General features: G+C 40.0%; 1 protein-coding gene across 4 annotated transcripts in view; it reads left to right on the top strand.

Moving 5' to 3' along the window:
* Positions 1 to 21,488, top strand: part of LOC127364170 (protein turtle homolog B-like) — a 141,235-nt gene that overhangs the window by 41,728 nt on the left and 78,019 nt on the right. For all 4 annotated transcript variants that reach the window (XM_051401441.1, XM_051401442.1, XM_051401440.1 and 1 more), the window contains exons 3-4: positions 8,192 to 8,338; positions 21,414 to 21,488. The exon at positions 21,414 to 21,488 is cut by the window's right edge and continues 77 nt beyond it. In XM_051401441.1, the coding sequence (XP_051257401.1) occupies positions 8,192 to 8,338; positions 21,414 to 21,488 (222 nt within the window). The remainder of the gene's footprint in view (positions 1 to 8,191; positions 8,339 to 21,413) is intronic.

Genomic DNA, 21,488 nt, shown 5'->3' with positions numbered 1-21,488 from the left:
CACTCAAAGCTGATGTAATTAAACTCAAAGATCCTTTGTGGCTATTACCCAGATCTTGAAGAGCCGATGCTGCTTGCTCCACAGATGCCAAGTCCAAATGATCTTTGAGCCAGCTGTCTATATTAAAACAGTCGAGTTCTTTCACCTCCCAGTTAATAAGTATTGTCTGTTTCACGGAGAAAGGTTAATCCAGTCAAGTGTTATAATTTTTTTTAGGTTACTCTTTCTATCTCACTTCCCAGTAGGCCCACTGTTGGGAAATTTACATCCAATATTTTGCACAGAACATTTTTCACATCAACCCAAAATCTTTCTACCTCGGGGCAGTGCCACGGTTGATGCATAAAAATGCCAGTCACCCCACAGCAATGCCAGCACATATCTTAAACACTGCAGCACTTTTTCTTAAATTTGTGCGTGTGTTATGTATATCTTTATTTGTATAACTTTATACCTCACAGTTTGGAAAGATGGTTTGACCGACTCAATATAGCTTCCCAATGATCCCACTGACACTGACGCTTGCACAAGGGGGATATGACGCCATTCACAGGCGACCGGTGAAACACAGTGTTACCTGAATAAAATAACAGATTTCTCTGAGTTTGAACATTGTTGGAAACATCTGGGATAATGTAAGTACACTCAGGGACAAGTGGCCTGGTGGCAGACATGATGGGTGGAGCAGATCTGGTGGACGACCATGAGGAAGGGTAGTCTGCTACCGAGGCACAAGGAGCTGGGGTCGGCCAGACCGCCGACTGGGAACCAGAAGCCAGTGTTGACTGGTCTGCAGACAGAGAATCAGAAACAGGTGTCTGCCAGACAGGCCGGTGGTCTGATGGCCAAAATAACTGTCTGCTGGGTTCATAGCTGGCCAGATCAGTCTGTAAGGGTGGATGAAGGTGTGGACCCAGGTGAGCAGACTGGGAGAGTTGATAAGTTGATTTCAGAAAGGTGTGTATAGCAGAGCTGAAGGGCAGGAGAGAAAACCACACCTACAACACACAGCAGACACAAGGGAGGGGGAAATTACTACTTTCTTGAAAGTCAGAAGTTTACATACATTTCATTAGTATTTGGTACCATTGCCTTTAAACTGTATGACTTGGGTCAAACGTTTTGGATATCCTTCCACAAGCTTCTCACAATAGTTGGCAGAAATTTTGGCCCATTCCTTCTGACAGAACTGGTGTAACTGAGCCAAGTTTGTAGGCCGCCTTGCTCGCACATGCCATTTCAGGTCTGCCCATAAATGTTCAATAGGATTGAGATCAGGGCTTTGTGATGGCCACTCCAAAACACTGACTTTGTTGTCCTTAAGCCACTTTGTAACCAGTTAAGCAGTATGCTTCGGGTCATTGTCCATTTGGAAGACCCATTTGCATCCAAGCTTTAACTTCCTGGCTGATGTCTTGAGATGTTGCTTCAGTATTTCCACATAATGTTCTTTCCTCATGATGCCTTCTATTTTGTGAAGTGCACCAGTCCCTCCTGCAGCAAAACAACCCCACAACATGATGCTGCCACCCCCGTATTTCACAGTTGGGATGGTGTTCTCAGGCTTGCAAGTTTCCCCCTTTTTCTCCAAACGTAACGATGGTCATTATGGCCAAACAGTTCGATTTTTGTTTTGTCAGACCACAGGACATGTCTCCAAAAATTAATGTCTTGTCCCTGTGTGCATTTGCAAACTGTAATCTGGCTTTCTTATGTTTCTTTTGGAGTAATGGCTTCTTCCTGGCAGAGTGGCCTTTCAGCCCATGTCGGTACAGTACTCGTTTCACTGTGGATAAAGACACACTCTCACCAGCTTCAGCCAGCATCTTCACAAGGTCTTTTGCTTTTGTTCTTGGGTTGATATGCACATTTCGGACCAAAGCATGTTCTCTGGGACACAGAACCCGTCTCCTTCCTGAGCGGTATGATGGCTGGACATTCCCATGGTGTTTATACTTGCGTATAATTGTTTAAACAGATGAACGTGGCACCTTCAGGCATCTGGAAATTGCACCCAAGGATGAACAAGACTTGTGCAAGTCCACAATTCTCTTCCTGATATCTTGGCTGATTTCTTTTGACTTTCCCATGATGTTACACAAAGAAGCAGTGTGTTTCAGGTGTGCCTTAAAATCAGAAGCTTCCAAAGACATGACATCATCATCTGGGCTTTCCCAAATTGTTTAAAGGCTAGCAATCTTAGTGTATGTAAACTTCTGACTTTGAAGAAAGTAATAAAAAATTGTCTAAAAAAATCCTTATCTCATTATTCTGGCATTTAGCAAATAGAAATAATTTTGGTAATCCTAACGGAACTAAAACAGGAAAAATGTCTGATTTCATGTCAGACAGTGAGAAAAAAAAGCGTATGTGTCTTTTTGTACAGTGTATGTAAACTTCTGGTTTCAACTGTATGTAATGCTTTAACCCCATTGCATGACAATAGAATCAAAGGGCTTTTGTTGTCCTTATCATAGGATGCAATGCACCATTAACCCTTCATGGGTTCACATTAACAGCACAATGGACATAAGAGCAGGAACATTTGTAACATACAGGAGCCTTTGTAAAAAAGCTAGCTGTTCATTACAGGCTGGGATTGCCCAACCAAAGCTCCCTGGCTGACCTTGACCAAATGTTGGCTAGTTTGTGTGGTTGCAAACAGCTGTGGGACACATGTATGCTGTAGGCTAGTCGTTGTATTTGGCAACATCAGACTCATGGGATGAATTGGTATGACCACGCTAAACTTCCTGAACATCAGCATTTTTAGCACTGCCATTGTGAGCATGTGAGCAGAGCTTCAGCATTTAGCTTAAAACACCACTACCAGTCTACAGCCTCACAGAGCTGCTAGCGTGGCTATAGACTCTTGTTATCACATTAGTCCATTTAATTGCCTGACCTGTTAACACCATTATGGCAGTTATCCAAGATGTCACATATTTCTTGTTTATGATATGCAGGTTTTATTAAAGGGGCTTTGCCCTCTGTGCATATGAAGAATTAACATAGTATTATAAAACATTGATAACAAATGATGACATTATTATGCCATAAACTGCAGCTGTCATATGTTGCTAGAAAGAGTAATCATAATATATTAACCTTTTACCTGTCAGCCACACTGGTACAGTGACTGAAAGCCTGTGGCCACATTTCTCTCAGTGGTCGTGACTTCTGATGTACAGTCAGAGGATTGTTGGCCTGTAAAAAATTGAGGCTCCTCCCAGAAACATTTGTGTGTGCCTGAGAAATAATAAACCCTGCCAATGAATTGCGTGTAATTAAAAGTTTTAACAGGAAAATACCTCTGCAGGGCTTAATAACAACATACTGACCCACTGTCACAGCTCCCCAGGGTGAGAGAAAGCATGGACCTAATTGGCCTATTTTTATCAAGAAATAGTCAATGCAGTTTTTCTGCATGGTTTAGTTTTCCTAAAAGAAGGAGGGACTGCAAGCCCTATAGCAGTGAATAGGCCCCTTCTCTTTCTCGCTATAGTTTCAATAGATAATGCAAGGGCTTTATTGCATGGCGATGACATCATCCATTCGGGCACAAGGACAGTTTTGATGAGAATATACTCTGTTCAGTCACACTAAAGCCATCTGTACGACAGCTTTATTCTCTTCCAAATGGACTAAATGTTTTACAGTGGGGATCCCCGTAAACTGCTGCCATAATGTAGTCAGCCTGCTCTGATGTCCTGTGCATCTGTGGCATGTAACACTCTGAGAGAAGCAAATTCTGTATTTTGCTTAACAGAAGGGAGAAGGAAAAAAGAAAGTAAGGCACTGTTTGAAATGACATTCCACATATGTCTGTGTTAATCTTCATTCTCAGAAGAACTAGTAACGGATGTGCTCAAGAAAGGTGTTATTAGTAGTTAAAGTTGAGGAGTCATTACCTAGCAGATCTAATAAAGTTGGCAAGAGGGTCAGGAATCTAATTAGGATTCACATATCAGTAGATGAGGGAGAAAGTATGGTGGGGAGTTTAGGAGATGCTACTGACTGTATAACATGGTATAATGTATAATGTAAAATACAAACAGGATGCATTCATATACATTTTGGGGGTACTTCCCATGTCTCTGGGGACCCATAGATATGTTTCTGAACACAGGAACTGCTTGTAGCATCATATGGAGTGAAACATCACAAGTTTAAAACATTTAATTTAGATCAGAATCTAGAATCACTCCCAAATTTGTGACTGTTGTTTTAATGTGTTTGGTAAGGTCACCAAGCATTGAGTTCAGATTTTCTCTCTCTGCTTTAGGTCCTAATAAGACAAGCTCTGTTTTTTCCTCATTTAGCTTTAAAAAGTTTGTACCCATCCAGACATCAATGTTGGTGAGACAGGCAATGGGAGCATTCAGTGCGTTGGGGTTGTTGCGAGACAGAGATATACAATTAAGTGTCATTAACATAAAAATGGTCATTGACATGGTTATTACATTTTATTGAGGCTAAATCCAGTTCTTAATCTGCTCATCAAATGCAAATAATTTCAGATAATTTCAATTTCTTTAATGTCAGAAAGAGACAAAAGAGAAGCTATAATATAAGAGAGATTGTGAATGAAAGATCCAATAAGGGTTGTGTTGGCTGACAGCCATGGCTGTGGAGCTTAACGAATCCAGGTATTTTAGAGAATAGGAGCCACACCTTATATATCTTCTTCCTCTGTGTCATAGAGCTCCATTGGTGTCTGGAAACTATTAAAAACACATCAGTGAGTCACACTGTTGCACTGGGTGACATATTCCTTTGTTCCCATGAACACACACTGAGCCTTATGATCCCTTTTGAAAAATTAAACTATATTTGAGTCGTTTTTAAACATTTATGTACGTAGGAAGCAAAGGTCTTGGAGCTGAGAGCCACAGACAGTGTAGAGTCAAAGTATAGAGAGATGGACTCACACCTTGTTGGTTTTTATTCTTTTAATTGGATTTCAGTCAGCCAATTCACATTTGAAATGTTTATTACAGCAGTATAGCATATTTAGCGTCTAGGCTCCGACCTCATCACTCCCTGCAGATATGTTACATAAAGATATTGGGGAGTGAGGAGAAAATACCTTAACCCCTAGCTGGAGCCTACAGGTGGATGCTGGGGTGGTGGTGGGGCTTACAGAGCAGCAGGCAACAATACGGATGCAGGGCAACAGCGGCATTGACAGAGCAGAGGGAGAGCTGGGAAATTGTGCAGTTTAAATAGAGCGCCAGATTGAAAGGGAGCGCTTAGTTAGTGATTATGGAGTGAGGCATGTCATGTGTGTATAGCAGCACAGCTCGAGTTGACTGCCTGAACTAGCTCGCAGGTTTCGCTCCATTTGTTAGAAATAAAAAAATAAAATAAAAAACAAAGTTTGGGCGCCCTGGTGTGGCTGTCAGATAGATGCGTTGCAATGCAATTAATATTAGATCCACCATGATAACTCTTCTACTTTTTGTCCAACCTGTGTATACTTTCCTTAAAACCTCTTCCTGGTAACATCTTTTCTATCATAAGCAAAGGCTGTCAGCCAAATGACAACTAACTGATGTGCATAACAAGAGAAAAACTTGTTTTTATATACTCCAAAATAGCTCAACACTTTCTAGCTGTCAGAGGTGTGAAAATGTACCCAGTGTCTGTGAACACTGCACAGAGCGAGCAGAAAGCAGCATGTCACTGATGTTGTTGTCTCTGATAATTGAGTAGGATGTGACCTTAGAGGGCACAGAGCATGGAGGCCATGTCAGCCACTAGTGGTAAATATAATATACATCATTATTAGGGTTGTGGCATATTCTATTTATGAGCAGGGTGTGTAGCATGTATTTCAGTTTACTGTATATAGATTTAGAAAGCAGACATTTGAATACCATTGATCTTGCCTATTTGCTTCATTTCTACTCATTAAAAGCTCTGTAATTCCAGCTGCTGATCCCCAAAAATCATGTTGCAGATTATTTAGACATCTGCTTTTCATTAATTACTCAGCTGTTTCTCACAGAAAGAGACCCAACAAGATGAAAGACTTCTTCACAATGACCTCTGCCTAATGGAGAAAGAATCTGTTTCATCTTAGGGCTTCAAACTAGGGATGTAAATAAAAACCAAATAAATGGTTTGTATATGAATAAATAATGTAGTCTGAACAGATACGAACAGCCTCAAAATTTAGTTGTACTATTTGTTTTCCCCATAGAGCTGTTGTGAATATCACACAACTTCTCATTAAACACACACTGCTCTAATCAGCTGGCTCATCCCTCAGCAGTATTGGGAGCATTGACAGTATATATAATGGACAGAGCTTCCGGGTCTGTGAAGTGAAGCCAACGCGGAGTCTTAAACCTGCATTCTATGAAAAGGCCAGCAGGGGGACCGGCATTGGCTGCAATAAAATACCATGAAGTTTTATAGAGTGCGGCACCTGGCTCTAAAAATTGTGGCCGCCTCAATCTCATGAGGCTTACAAGTTGAACACAAATCTAACCGGCATGCACTGTGTGGCGATCGCCACTCTGCGCAGACCTGGCACATCTCGAAAGGGCCTAATGGTTGCACTCAAAACTGGTGGAAGCGTGACTGGTTTGCTACATAGCAGAAAGGTTCCAAGAATCTTGAACAGAACCGGTTGAAGAACAAGAACTAATTTGGTGGAATAGGGGCCTTGTATGTATAGATGTGTATATACACAAATTAGATGAGCCTTTCTTCAGTCTTTCCATGTACCCCTTGGCATTTGCACCTGGAAATCACTGGTTTAGACAACTAGAACATTTTTACATCACATCCCTACTTGTCTTCAGTCAAGATTGAGTCTACTTTTCTATTTTGTTAAACACATCTCACTCTGCGTAATCATTCACAGGTTTATCCATGATCGCAACAGGCATAGCGAAAGTTAAGAACCGCTACGCTTTCATACAGTAAGTCAGGGCCAGAGTAGTACCCTGTGTTTATACAGGCACACTCATGCATGATCTCTTGTTCATTACCTTTTATGCTTGAATACATCAAATCTAAAAAGGACATCCAGTACTGTTTGGACAGAGTGTTTACCCTCAGACAAAGAGAAATGGAAGTGGAATCAAAGGGCAGGTACTGCGAGAACACACAGTATACAGTATATTAAGTACATACCACACACTCACTAACATTCTCAATTCCTTCCAGTTAGCCAAGAGAGGAGACAGACATGGTTGGAAGCTGGACAAATATAATCTGATATATAAATAGCCAAACCAGGACACACACATGCTCGCACACACAGGCTAGGGAACAAACATCACTTTGACTGTCTACCTTAACTCACTGAGACAGCCGGCAGTGCAGCCGATATACTTACCTGGTGTGTCATGCTGCAGAGGGGATTTAGGAAGGCAAACACAAAATTAGTCAGGAATACCCACAAAGTGGAGCGGATAGGGCAGAGCGTGGGGATTAATAAGGGATAGCCAGGCTTTGATAATGCTGACGTTTTGAGCCGACGCGTGCTCCCTGAAAGCCCTTTGTTTAGCCCTTATTGCCAGTTGCCATCTGTTATGATCCAGTTGCCAGATTGCCCCGGAGCAACATCATCAATCCCTCCCTCTTTCAGCTTTTGATCTGTAAAACTAAAACGCGGCTATTCCCGACTGTGCTCACCAAGTCAAAAGCCGATATCTGTTCTGACGGATTGTGACTCCCTGTGTAACCCCGGGGGTCCTCTGTTGTCATGCTGGCCACTTCCCACTCCTCAAAGGAAGTAATGACCTGTCCTTGCCTCAGTGCATCTCCAAAATAGACCGCCACACACATGGAGATGAGGACATCTCAGCTACACTGAGGCTTAAGTGACAGGTTTCACTGCACATATCCAACTGCAGTCCTACTTTGATGTTGTGTTGCACATTAACAGTGCAGCGTTGTTTAGAACAGGCCTTATGCACTGTGATGTTACCCCGAGACACCTATGCTAACACACGGCAGTTTACTCCCTGCATATTTATGTCTGAACTCTTCAAAGGTTGATTTTCTCTTTAACATTCATCAGGCGTTTCTCTCCTCTCTTCTCTTTATTCATTCCCCTCTCACATGTTCCTTCCTTCCTTCCCTTCATTTCCTTCATTAAATTCAATCCACCTGTCCTTCTCACCTCCCCGTGTCCCTTTCTGCTGACACCTCATCTCTGCCTCTTGTCGACCAGGCCGGGCCAGTCTGCACGGCAAGTCCTCCCTACGGATAGAGAATGTGCGTTCGGACGACCAGGGCTGGTATGAGTGTAAGGTGCTTATGCTGGAGCAGCAGTACGACACCTTCCACAATGGCAGCTGGGTGCATCTAACCGTCAACGGTAAGTAACATCAGCATCCATTATTCACACCGTTCACTATAAACATCCGACTTAGAAGATGGAAAGACAGTGGTGGAGAAACAGATATGTATATGGTACATACAGTATGTGGACTGATATTATTACACAGGTATGTTGACTCTTTGTATCAAGCCTTTGAAATGATTCACTGGTTGTCTATGGGAATATGAATATGCCAAAACATAGTGACATAGGCTTGAACCAACAAATGTTGGTGACTACAAGGTCAAAATTGTGATTAAACTTTTGACCATTACTGAGTCCAATACTTTAACTTGCTTTAATGCTGTTTAAATATATAGCCTCTGTCACACTGGAATAAAAGTTATGGATCCAAAATTTCAGTGACAGCATCAGAATGCTTTCTATCCTGCTCTTTGCAAATGATAATTAGCGTCAGGAGTTTAGCAAATCTTTTTCTGACAAAGTTTTCACTCACACATGCATCAAAATGCTGCACTTTAGAGCTCAGGCGAAATAAATGAGAGCCTCACTGCGACACTAGCAGGCTGAGGTGGACAAAAACAGCAGAGTGCAATAAACAAAAGCCTTGGAATGTGATCGGCTTTATTTTAGCTGATAAGACCCATTAAAATATACCCAGATCGGCCCTGATGCCAATCCTTAGAATCCGCTCGGGAAATCTCTTGTAATGGTGCTATTTAATGGCAGGAGTATAGGTAGTGGAGCCCATGCAGCTGCAGCAAGACCGGGTCCATCATGGTATAGTGGGGGCGACTTTGTCCCTCAAAATTTTAGAGCTGCTTCATTGGTCCAGTCTTGTTGGAACAAAGCAATTTAGATACCTATTGCTGTTACTACTACATGTGGAAAATACTCATATGGAGATATAATTAGCCTTTAACATTCAATCAGGGTTCCCACTCTTTAAGAAATAATGCTCACAAACAATATCACCGGTAGGTCTTGTATTGATACATTTAACCTCAGCTTTTTAACCCAGTTTTTTCGTCTCTGTTTAATGATACAGCTTCATGATGAAGTGTCTTAGGTTCATAGCAGGTAGGTGGTCAGCGTTTATGGGACGCTCCATGTTAATCTGCAGACTTATTTTAATTTAATTTTACAGAAAATTCATTTTGTTACCTATTGGCCAATTAAAAGAAGAAGTAGAAAATGTTTGTTGCATGCACAATGAACATTTCTGTGTGTGTATTTATTCACCACAACAATACATTTTTCCATTGGGATGTCATGAGAATACTGCTCGCAGTTCGCTGAGAAGATCGCTGCAAGTTCTATATATGAAAGCCAATCTGAGTGAAGGACTAAAATGCAATAAACATTTCCAGAATAAGAATTGATCATTTTAATCAATTTCCAAGTGTTTCTGTGACTGGAAAACTAGTCTCTAAATATCCATGTTTTCCTGGATGTGTGGGAACCCTGATAATATTCCAGTAGTTTTAACATTAGCTTCACAATCTTTCTGTTCAGTTACAAATTATTCAGTTTTGGTTAATATCTGTCTTTATAATTAAACTTGCTGTATGAAAATTCTAAAACTCAAAAAATATAATATCTTACAGATTTGGGTTACTTACAGTATTACAGTAGTTTATCTAAGCTCATCTAATTGTATGTCTGTATGCATAAAAAAATAGTATTGTGAAAGGCTGATCTATAAAATCCCAGCTGTCTATAATTCTGTATGTATGACGTAAGTGTGTGTGTTTAGTGTAGGTGTATAGGGCTCTTAAAAAAAGGGGGACCATCTTTAGTAGCTGATGCCACTGCTGCTAACAGCAATAAAACTAATAATCATCATTATAGTCATCCTCTTGTCTGTAGTATCAGACATATACTAACTCAATTGTGTATGCTAAAAAAACATTCTTCATCAAGTAGCTTTAGTAATTTTAAGTGTCATGGACTTAATGTCCACAGGAAAAATTTGCAAAAAGTTTGAACAAAAACAATTGAAACAGATTACATAAAAAATCTTAAGTAACACAAACTCAATTTTGATTAAGTTATTTTTACTAGGTATTTACTTTTCACAGTACAAATAAAAATAGCAAAATGAAGTCGGTGCCACTTCACTTAAGCTACTTGATCAGGTTTTTTTTTAACTTACAAAACTGAGTTTGTTTTACTAAAATTTTCGAAGTTATCAGTTTCAACAATTTAGTTAAATTGACTTACCTGGTTTCACTGTGAATAACAGGAAGTCCAAATACTGATTACACACACACACACACACACACACACACACACACACACACACACACACACACACACACACACACACTATCACTGATAGTGTCTCTGGAGCACCAGACAAACACCTGAGTGTAAAAGAAGTAATCCACACCCGTGTAAACACTCGCGAGACTCTCACAGAAACTAAGAATATTCCCGCCTTCACTTTGTAGCTCAAGCATTCATTTGGATGTTTAATCAGACAGCAGGTTGCTGTGGTAACAGACGCAACAGATAACACCCCCCCCCGTGGTCACGGCACATTAGCTCAGTTTCATCAGTGTTGCTCTTGTTCTGTTTGACTTCGCCTTGCCTCTGCTCTGTCTCTCCCAGAAGTGTTTAAAGGCCTCGGGCTTCCTCTGCCTCTTTTCTCTTTCTGTCCTCGTGTCTGTCACTCCTCCGCTGCTTTTAGTGTCTCGTTGCCACAGCACTTTTGTCAGTTGTAGTCAGTGGTCGTACAGGACACAGCTGGGTTGCTAGTGCTACCAAAATGTCAAAGTCAACATCGGTCGTTGACTCAAATGTGTCAAAAAATAATTTTCTGTGCATTATATAGTAAAGTAATGGAAATCTGTGAGTGACTTTTGGGTATGAGGGGTCAACAAACTGCAGGTTCATATTGTCAGTCTGGTTATGAAAGATGATCCCACTACAAGGCCTCACAAATTGGATGCACTGTACATCTTAATGTAATCACAATGTCCTCCCTGTGGCTTTTGTTGAATAGGAAATGTCTTTAAGTGAGGAAATAGTTGGGAAATTAAATACATTCTCTATTGAATTTATGGCTGAGTTTCTAGTGTTAGTTTTTCACTAAGAAGAAAAAGACAATGCTAGATGTCAGTGAAGGTGTAGGAAATAGCCAGTGTGGGTGGGATGTCAATATGAGAGCAAAATTACAGTATACCAATAAAACTGAAAGCTAGCTTGCTTCAAAAATAGTAGTCTATAACGTGGAATGTGTTGTCAAACTGCCCACTAAAAAAAGGATGGTTGTTTATAAAAACAGGCAGAAGAAGACTCATCTTTATTAATTGCTGCAATTAATATTTGCATGTATGCATGCAGCCAATGGGAGTTGGGTAGTAACCACTTCAGAGCCAGGCAGTGACAACCACACTTACCATCTACTGTCAGCAGTAGTGTGTAGCAGCACTGTACGATGCAATCCAAAAAAGCTTTCACAGAATTCTCCTTTATCGTCAAATTTTTAACATCTTTTAAAGGGGAAAAAGTTAACAGGGAGGGCAGGTGGTGGCATGGGAGCGCCATGTATGACAGCAGCGTTCTGAGGTTGCTGAAGCCGAGGAGGTTTACTCGGTGAAATGCTCAGTGAAACAGAGGTCCTTTGATGGAGAGACAGGCAGCGGTGAAGCAGTGGCGGGGTCAGGGGACCAGGGCTCCGGGGAGTCCCTACCGCTTTACTGATTGCTGATGTCATCCCCATGCAGCTCAGCAGGAAAACTCCCACCTGTGCTCGCTGGCAGGAAGAAGGCAGGTTGTCCAATCTTTGATGGCAGCAGTGGTGTGTTCTGCACACAGCAGATGTACTGTAGTATGCATGTGCAGAATCAAATGATCTGTGGTTGAAGACGTCAGGTTGTAGTCACCAAAGCACAGTGCATTAAAGATATTCACTAAAGCCAGCTCTAGATATTTGGGCCAGGGCCACATATCAAACGTATAATAATTAAATTAAGCTAATTCTGGAATAAAAAAGTTATTTGAAGATGACATGTTTATCAAGTGTCTTATCTAGTGTGTAATCGGAATGGGAAATGTGCTGTATGAATAAAGCTGCCTTGCCTTACTGTCAAAAGCACAAGGAACAGGAAAGTGTTAAACTCAAGTCTCAGTCACAAATTTGATGACTTTAGACTAAGACTTGCAACTTAACTTGGACTTTAACACCTATGACTTGCGACTTCACCTGGATTTGATCTTAGAGGATTGGGGTCCTGCAGGACCCCAATGTTAATCTTGTGGGAGTGGGTGGTTTTGACTTTGCTGCAGGTGGGAGCGGACAATCAAAAAATAGATGCACGTCCCGGGATTAACTTACCCACCCACTAGAACGATGGGGACAGAGTCAACAAATTAAGCAAAGCAGGTCAAGTCTGACATTTAGAGAACTTTCTCAGTTGCTGCCGACACGGTAGAAGATAAGAAATCTCCATTATGTGGAGGTGAATGGTCAGAATGTTTGTGGGTCGGGTGGGACAGTCCTATGCAGGACTCTCTTTTGACTTGAAAATACTTGGTACCTTCCCCCAAGCCCAAAGATTAAATAGTATGATTTTAAAAAAGTAGTGTGCTGCAACTAAATTAATTTCCCTTTAATTCCTGAATCAGCTAATGCTATTCTCTCCCCCCCCAAAAAAAAAAAAAAAAAAAAAAGGGGGGAAAAAAAAAAAAAAAAAAAAAAAATAATACAAAAAAAAATTTTATATATTTTGACGATGGTCACAATATTTAGGCACTGAAACTCAAAGTTTTCTGACTCAGTACTTGAGTGTAAAGACTTGAGACAAATTTGTGACTTAAAAACAATGACTTGATGCCACAGCTGGAAAAAAGTGTGGGCAGGGTTGAAAACATAAACTACAGGAGCTAGCATATCTAGCAGGCTAACAGCAGCAGTCTTCAAAGTTGTAAATGATAGATTGTCTTATGACACTTTATTGTCATTAACCTTTGTTGCTGTCCTCCCAGCATCCCTCTGACTCTGTTGCTTGTATTATTACATATTTATATATTTATTATGTATAAATGTATAGAGATGGATGAAATAATAGGAAATAGACTGAAATCAGAGAAATTTGAATGAGATTTTAGTTCCACACTGATAGGCGGTATTAGGATAGTTACTCAAAAAATGTAATTTATTAATGATTACTCTTTTCAAAATCTACTACTTATTATTCCCTGCCAACCATATTTGGTTGAACTACCTTTCTGCTACTCCCCCATGAAATTAGTAACAATCAGTAATTGTGACCCCTCCCTAAAATTCAGACCATAAAAATACAGTTTTGTTTGTTTAAATCAAAGTAATGGCAGTTTCCAGCTGCTCAATATAAGCAGTTTTATCTAGTTTCCTCCATGATTACAAAAATTAATGAAAGGATGTATTTGAATTTCAAATCAGTAGGGTGGTGCTGACAAAAGTAATGTTGTAACTAATTATTGTTTGGGGAGGGTAATATTATTACTGAAATTTATGAGTAATTAGTTACACTACTAGTTACTTGGTAATGTAATATTATTACTAGTAATGAGTTACCGCCCAACACTGCTAGGTGCTGGAAGATAAATGTAAAGTGAAAAAACTATATTCTGATTTATCCATATTGCTTCAGAATGACATGATATTAATCATGAACAATAATATTTTGCACACTGAAGCGACCTTTGCAGATCTCTTAAATAAGAGTATTATTAAAATCGTATTTAATTGGATTAGCATTTGTTTTTAAATTTGCGAGTGGGAGTAAATGTGAGTGATTGTGAAGTCCACAATTTCACTTTTAGCCCAGCTCCTCTATGGTTGACCAAGCGTGTACATGCAAATCTTCTGACAATTGAATTGTGAAGATGAACGGTCAAGCCTTAAGAGCTCCATTAAGCAATGAGGCCTGTGTGAAATAGAGCTGAAAGACACTATAAAAAAAAATCATTGAGCTTACTTTTTATGTGCTTTAATGTAATGTATGAGATGTCATCTACAATGGATGAATCCACCCAGGCCACACATTCGAACACGCAAGCTTCTGTCAATATGGTGAATAATACAGAGCTGGCAGGCTGTAGATATTAAGCAATCACAGTTGGTTCTTACAGCATTGGTGTACATCCTTCAGTGGTAAAGCTGTACTACCTTTGTATACCTATGTCTCACCACCTGGATATTAATATTGTGAGTGTGCTGAACATTTAACCAGGTGTAGCAGCACCATATGTTTAAAGTGTGACTAATATTCTTAAGATTGCAGTGATGGAATCTTTAATGTTCAGGACCCTGCTACATACATACATGCTGCATGGAGCTCCAGTAGAGCTTCTATTTATAGTCTCCCATTTGCAATCCACCTCTCCCTATCATTGTCAAACATCAGTGGTTGTCAGTGATTAATCTGAGCACTTTAGCTCTCTGCCCTGTTGGCACTGAAGAAGTAAGTGTTGCATATAGATTCTGGGTGTGAGGTGCATATAGATTGTGGGTGAGAGTGCTATATCGTGCCACTGCTTTTCCTCTACAAATGTATACCTTATTCATTCCTGTGAATTTATATTGCTCTCTAACTCCTTCCGGACAGAGTGCGAGTGGAGAACAGGATGAGCAGGAAGAGAGGATGTGTTTCTAAGAATGATGTAATTATTGTGCAAGCTATTTATTTGAATGAAAGGAATACCAGCCCAGTTATTGCTAGGAGGTTTCAACTCGTAGTATTCTTCTGTTTTAGTTCTAGTTACTATTCTATTCTAGGTATTTTCCTGCTTGAACTAGTAGTCGTTAGTTCAAGCCATTAGTTGACCAATCATTGCACATTTATGACGGAATAAATACTTCCAACGTCATAAAAACAAATACACATGGACTTATCGATACGATAGATGATGATGAAAAGTTACTTACAAATCAACTCGCTACATACACACGCTCCTAAGATGATTTAGACTCCCACTGTTTTCCTCGCTCTCCCTCACAGTGCAGGCCCCTAATCCAGCATGAGGTGATGCCAAAGAAGCAAGGTTCATATCTCCCAGGGTTATTCTTCAACTGCTCCCCTAAAAATAGCTTCAGCACATCCTCCTGCTTGCAATCCCTGTATTCTGCAGCACAACTCTGCAGTGCCTGCATGCTGCACAACAGCCCCTTTCTCTGTTTTCCCTCTTTGTTGCTGTCTTTCTTTCTCAGCCATCCTATCTCAGTCTCTACCTCTTTATGTCTTCCCTCTTTTTTTCTTTTTCTCTCTTATAAGCTGTTTTTGTCAAACACACACATTCACACACTTTTCGTCAGCACAGCTCGAGGTCTTTGAGGAAAAGGGGAGGAAAATGTCATTATGCCCCCTCTGTGTCATGGTCTAAAAGCAGATTTAGATATGACCAATGGCCACTGCTATGGCCATACGGTATACTGTCAGATTTACAAACATAGCCCTGAATGGAGTGTCCAAACAACCGCGACAAAACGCTGCTTTCAAAATGGTGATCAAGTTAGTTACCTACTACTACCTACTACCAAAGCTATGCTTTATTAATCCCAGTAGTGAAATTCATTTGACCATTCAACCCATCCTGAGTACTAGGAGCAGTGGGCGCCTAGTATTTTAACCAAAGGTGCTCTATCTGACTTCTTTAGTTTTTACTACAGATTTCAATGCCATTTTGAACTTAAATTACATTAAATGTACAGTATGTAATTTCCGCCACTAGGGGTCTCTCACATTAGAACCATAACAAAAGAAGAAGTTTGATGATCTAAAGTAGCGTGGGATATGATGCCATTGATTGACGACCGTTGAAACACTGCATTACTTGAATAAAATGACAGATTTCTCTGAGTTTGAACATTGTAACATTTGTCATAATGTAAGTACACAACTCAACAAAATGTATAACATTTTCATGTTGGAATGTTATATACGTATTATAACTTTAAAAAGATCTATTTCAGAGTAGAATGAGCCCAGTTTGTCTAGATATACAGAATCATAACTGGCCCTGTACTCTCTATGGTGCATGGTGATTGTAGATGCACCATATTTTGGTGGCCTGATGTGATGCCAACTGCGGTGACATGAAAGGAGCTGTCACCGTGCTGTGCGGTGGAAAAAACGCTCGCACCATGCCAGCAAGGCTTGAATGGCGGTTGGTCACAGCTCAGCTCAGCGTGAGTATTCCCAGACCTATCAAAACATGGCCATAGGGAATACCAACATCTCTTTTACCATCTGCCAATCTACCATAGTGCATCAACACAGACAAATCACATAAATGGTTTGAACAACAGCAATAAGCTTGCAGAGTGGAGAGACCACACAAAGTCATGGTTATTACTCTCACAGTAGATACGTATTTATTCATGTCACTTCCTGCAGTTACACAGAGAGATTGCTGTTGTTGTGATAGCTTTAACAGCAACAGAAACATCTTTGATTGACATGCGAGTGTGTGGACAACCAACCAAAACTGTTCATTTACTGCTCTTTATCCAGGCCATAGCATATACTTACACAATACAGGCCCACAGACACATCCATTACAACAATCTCTTTGCATTTTTATTCAAAGTCTGCTTACTGACTGTTCAAACTTAATGTATAAACACCATGTTCTTCTATGCTAGTGCCTGCAATGTCCCTACAGTTAGCACTAACATTTTATTGCCTGTCACATATGCCACTGCTCAGAATAGGTCAATGGTACTCTGACCTCTTGATGGTAATCACTGCCTTGGCAGATTTATGAATCACATCTCATTACCTTGCAGATTTTGCCTGACAGGATGCAGTCAAGAATGACTTATGATCACAGTCACCCTGCACACAGTACAGTGCTGGAAAACTCCAGATTAGTTTTTCCTGCATTTCACTCAACTAGAACAGTCATATTGCATATAAGCCAGTCTCAAAAATGCATGGAAACAATTAGTCTAAAAAAACTGCATTGCAGAACCAATCCATAGTTTTAAGGGCAGTGCCATGCAGAAGTCACGTGCTTGTAAACAGTGTTGTGCCATATAACTTTGCAAAGGACATTCATTTTCAATGTTTTAAAAAGCTCTCTCTCTGTTACAAAGTGATTTGTTATATCCCCAGTTTGTTTCACTATAGAGGAGAATGGGGGGAGAGCATCATTTCAAGTAAGGCCTTGAAGTAAGAGACGTACGTTTGTTAGTGGATGCTGTTCAAGCAAATCCTTTAGATTTAGAGGAACAGTTGGACAATGGATAGGCACTATCCTATCTCCAATAGTCTGGATTGTGACTATACTATATATAACACACCACAGTTTGCCAATGTTTTGCATGACTTCCAACCGTTTTCCTTGGAGCTGCTGGGTTTATATGAATTTCACTGAACTGAAATATACATGAGAAACAATCTTGCATAGATTTCAAATGCACTTGGGGAAAGGAAATCCATCACACAGTTTGAACAATCTGCTATGAATGGAAAAAAGTTATGCTCCAATATAAATATATAAAGTATAAATTCACACTATAGCTTTCACAACATAATCTTTGCTTATCATTTGTCTTTTGAATTTAATTAACTAACAGCATAACTTCTGAATGCGATGTTTTGTAAAAAGCTGGCTATCAATTATTGGGAGTCACTGCCCTTGAATGCACCACTGAGGAGAGTTATAAAAATAGTACCTGCTCACAGCTGCAGTTCACATGGCAATAATGTAACTTTGGCAAACGGTAAAGGTGAAAAGCTCTCAAAGCTCTATAAACTGATTTTCTTAGTTTTCTATAAATGTGTTTTCTTCAGTATAAAAGCCAACCACCACCATTTAAAAAAAATAAAGTACAATATTGTCATACTACAATATTAATAATTTCAAAAGATACTCTAAAGCTGTAATAAAGATGTTTATATATATACCAATAAATGTGTTCTAATGTCCAATATGTTTTTTAATTAAATATATAGATAATTCCAGATGCAGTGTTAATATAGCTTCATCTTTAGTCTTTGATGAAAGTCATTTATATCCTCCATCCTTCAGCAACTGCAGATAATCCAAAAATAAGATGCACATAAAGTACAGACGAGAACGCTCCAAAGTTAGGCTAAATTTTGGCGATGGAAAGACTGTCCATTTTCAAAGGGACCTCAAGATATCTGAATGAAAATTGGTTCTATGGGTATCCAGCGGGTCTCCCCTTTGCAGACATACCCACAAAACATTTACTTTTTTGCATGTGATATAAATGTGTTATTTTCACCTGGTGTATGTGAATATCTCTGCATACTTGGGTCCATAAAGAGTATTGGAATTGCATATTTTGGGAATGACTGGAAAGCTCCAACACAACACAGTTCCAACACGATCACTTACTTTCACTAAATGGATCAATAGAGATTCTGAAAATGTCCCTGAAGAAGTTGAAGTGCCTCATTCGTCACTATCTCTGAGGCGTGGCAAAGCGTGCAACATGGCATTAGCACTATGGCTGGGTTTATGGCTGCAGATGGAATGACATGTTAGCAATTGAGAGGCTACAGGATTACACATGTAAGCAGATCAGCTTCAGTCCTAAGGTGATTAGATTGAGAATATCAAAACAGGAATTATGACTGAACGAAATCTGTATTGAATCACTGAGAATGGCATCGCTGTGTGTGTGCTCAATGGGGTTGGTTCACGTTAAATTGGGGGTGGGGTAGTTAGAGAGCACAGCTTAAGTATGTTGTGGCAGGAAGACGTGCCAATTGTCTTGTATGATCATCCATCCTTAATCTAGAAGGCCTCTGAGCTAAAGAGGATTTTGAGAAATGTTTTTACAAAATGCAGCATGCCTGGTACATCACAATCTATCACTCGATTGAAGTTCAAAAGCCCTGAATGGCATGGTGAAAAACCTGTCGTCCAGTTTATCATTTATCTAAATATATTTAAATAGTAATATTTCACCATCGCTATACTGTATGTATTACATTTATGTGAAATAACTGAGGTCTGATGATAAACGTCACATTTGGAAGGTAGAATCAGAAGAAAACTTTGCATCTCCAACTTCAATGGACTTGTATCCTTGAACAAGGGCAAAAACAAGCTCTCCTGTTTATTAAAAAAATGCTGTTGCTGCCTCAGAAAATGTCACAGCAGAGGATTTTTGCAGGGACAGGCTTTCATTAACTGTTTATGTGTGTGGATTTTGCATATAAATGCATGTGAATGCTCTGTTGGTGTGTGTGCACTCACGGCACCAGGGGTAAGAGCCATTAATGTTTATTCCTCAGCTCAGCTTGCTGTTCAGTTGTGTGACAAGCATTCTGTTTAATAACTGGCTTTCATTGTCTTACCCTCTGTACTGGTACAAATCTAAAACTGTGGACATGTGCATCCAGGCAGATAGCAAAGGCAAAGCCAGGTAAAGGTTTACACACATGCATTATTGAGTGGTCTCTTGGTAATTTGTTAGATCGGCCAATCTTCTGCTATTATGTACACTCAGCTTGTTCCTAAATATGAATGAGAAGATTTCTGCTATCAAATGGGAATGTTCCTTTTAAGACTTAATTGTCTAAATATGTCCAGTGTGTATCATGGATACAGTGTTGTAGACAGTGCTCTGTTCATTCCTATGGAAGCTGCTCAGTGGCGCGCAAAGCCAAGAAGCCACTTCCTGCTGTAAAGAAGTTACAGGGATGAGAGCATACTGCACACCAGAGACTTCCGCTGGCTAAGCTGGCTAACTTCCAGTATAGCCATGCGTTAACTTAAATGGGGATAAAATTATTTAATGATGTAGATCTTCTAGACTTTCTGCTTGTGAAATGAATCAGGGCTATCAGGGGATATCCACTGTTTTACAGCTGCTTCTTTCACAATGTAACCTTATGGGCCAGTGTGCATCATGTGACGGACCCCATTTCTGTAATTACACGGTTCAGCCACTGTGTCAAATTGGCTTCAAAGCCTGGCAATATTACTGGGGGCTTGGTTTTCTTTCCTTAGAATGAGTGGTTCTCATCAGGGAGCAGGTCCTCTTCTACGGAGTCCGCCATGTTTCTACAGTAGCCCAGAATGGACAAACCAATCACTAGATATAGGGCCTTTTGGGTTTTTTTGCTACATCCATGATCACTAAATGTATAGACAAAACCTGTTCACTTTTACATACCCTCACTGCAGAGATGCTTCACCACTTGATGGTGGTGCCCATTTTTGAGCAAAGATAAATACTTATTATATATTCAGGAGACAAGACATCCTATTAATGGAACTGAGATAAACAGTTGTTTTTCCCACATTTCCATTTATGTTAAAGAGCCAAACTTATGACAGTTGATCAGTCTCCCTTACAGTCTCCTGGCAACCATGATATACCAGTATGTGTTACAAAAAATAAATATTTTGTTAACACATCATGTTATGTATGTTGATACAGCCAGATTCAGCTACCAGTGCAGTTTTGTCTTCATTTGTGGAGTTTTTCCCAGTACTTAGCAAGCACTGAGTAGTGCTCACTCACTGTGCAGTATGCTTGCAGTGGGTAACCAGTGCTTAACAATAAAAAAGAGAGTGCAATAATAGACCAGAAGGTTTTGAACTTGTAACTAGACTGAGCCACCAAAGCAGATGTATAATTTGTTATATTTTCCCACCAAAGAATTTGGTTTTTAAATACAGCTGACCCGTCAGAATGTAGCCATATTTTCCTGAACAGAAATGTGTCTGAACCACTTAGTTGTACTGCCTGTAAGTCAAAACCTGCACACTCTTGGGACAATATACCAGGGACAAATCAGTCATACACGGAGCAACATACAACATACGATTTAACCAATCATGTGGTTAATCTTTTCAGCCAGTGCACTATATTATTATGTTTTGAGAAGAATATATTAAGGGAATATTGTAGGGTTAATTGAATGTTGTAAACTGAGACCTGCAACGATTGTTCAAAGCTTATTGCCAAAAATGAATATTTCAGTGGAATCTATGTGCTCAGAATTGGATTGTTTTACTAAGAGTTGTCGCTGTAGTATGGTATGCAGTGGATCCAGTTTATATTTGGTCAAAACATTTTAACATGTCCTTATTCATTCTTTTTCTCCAAACCTCCCACTATCCTCTGACTCCTCAGCTCCCCCCACGTTCTCGGATACACCACCTCAGTACGTAGAAGCCAAGGAGGGGGGTAGCATCACTTTGACCTGCA

Source organism: Dicentrarchus labrax, unplaced genomic scaffold (assembly GCF_905237075.1).
Source record: "Dicentrarchus labrax unplaced genomic scaffold, dlabrax2021, whole genome shotgun sequence".
Taxonomy (NCBI): Eukaryota; Metazoa; Chordata; class Actinopteri; family Moronidae; genus Dicentrarchus; species Dicentrarchus labrax.
Note: the sequence above shows the minus strand (reverse complement) of the source record. Positions and strands in the feature narration are given on the sequence as shown.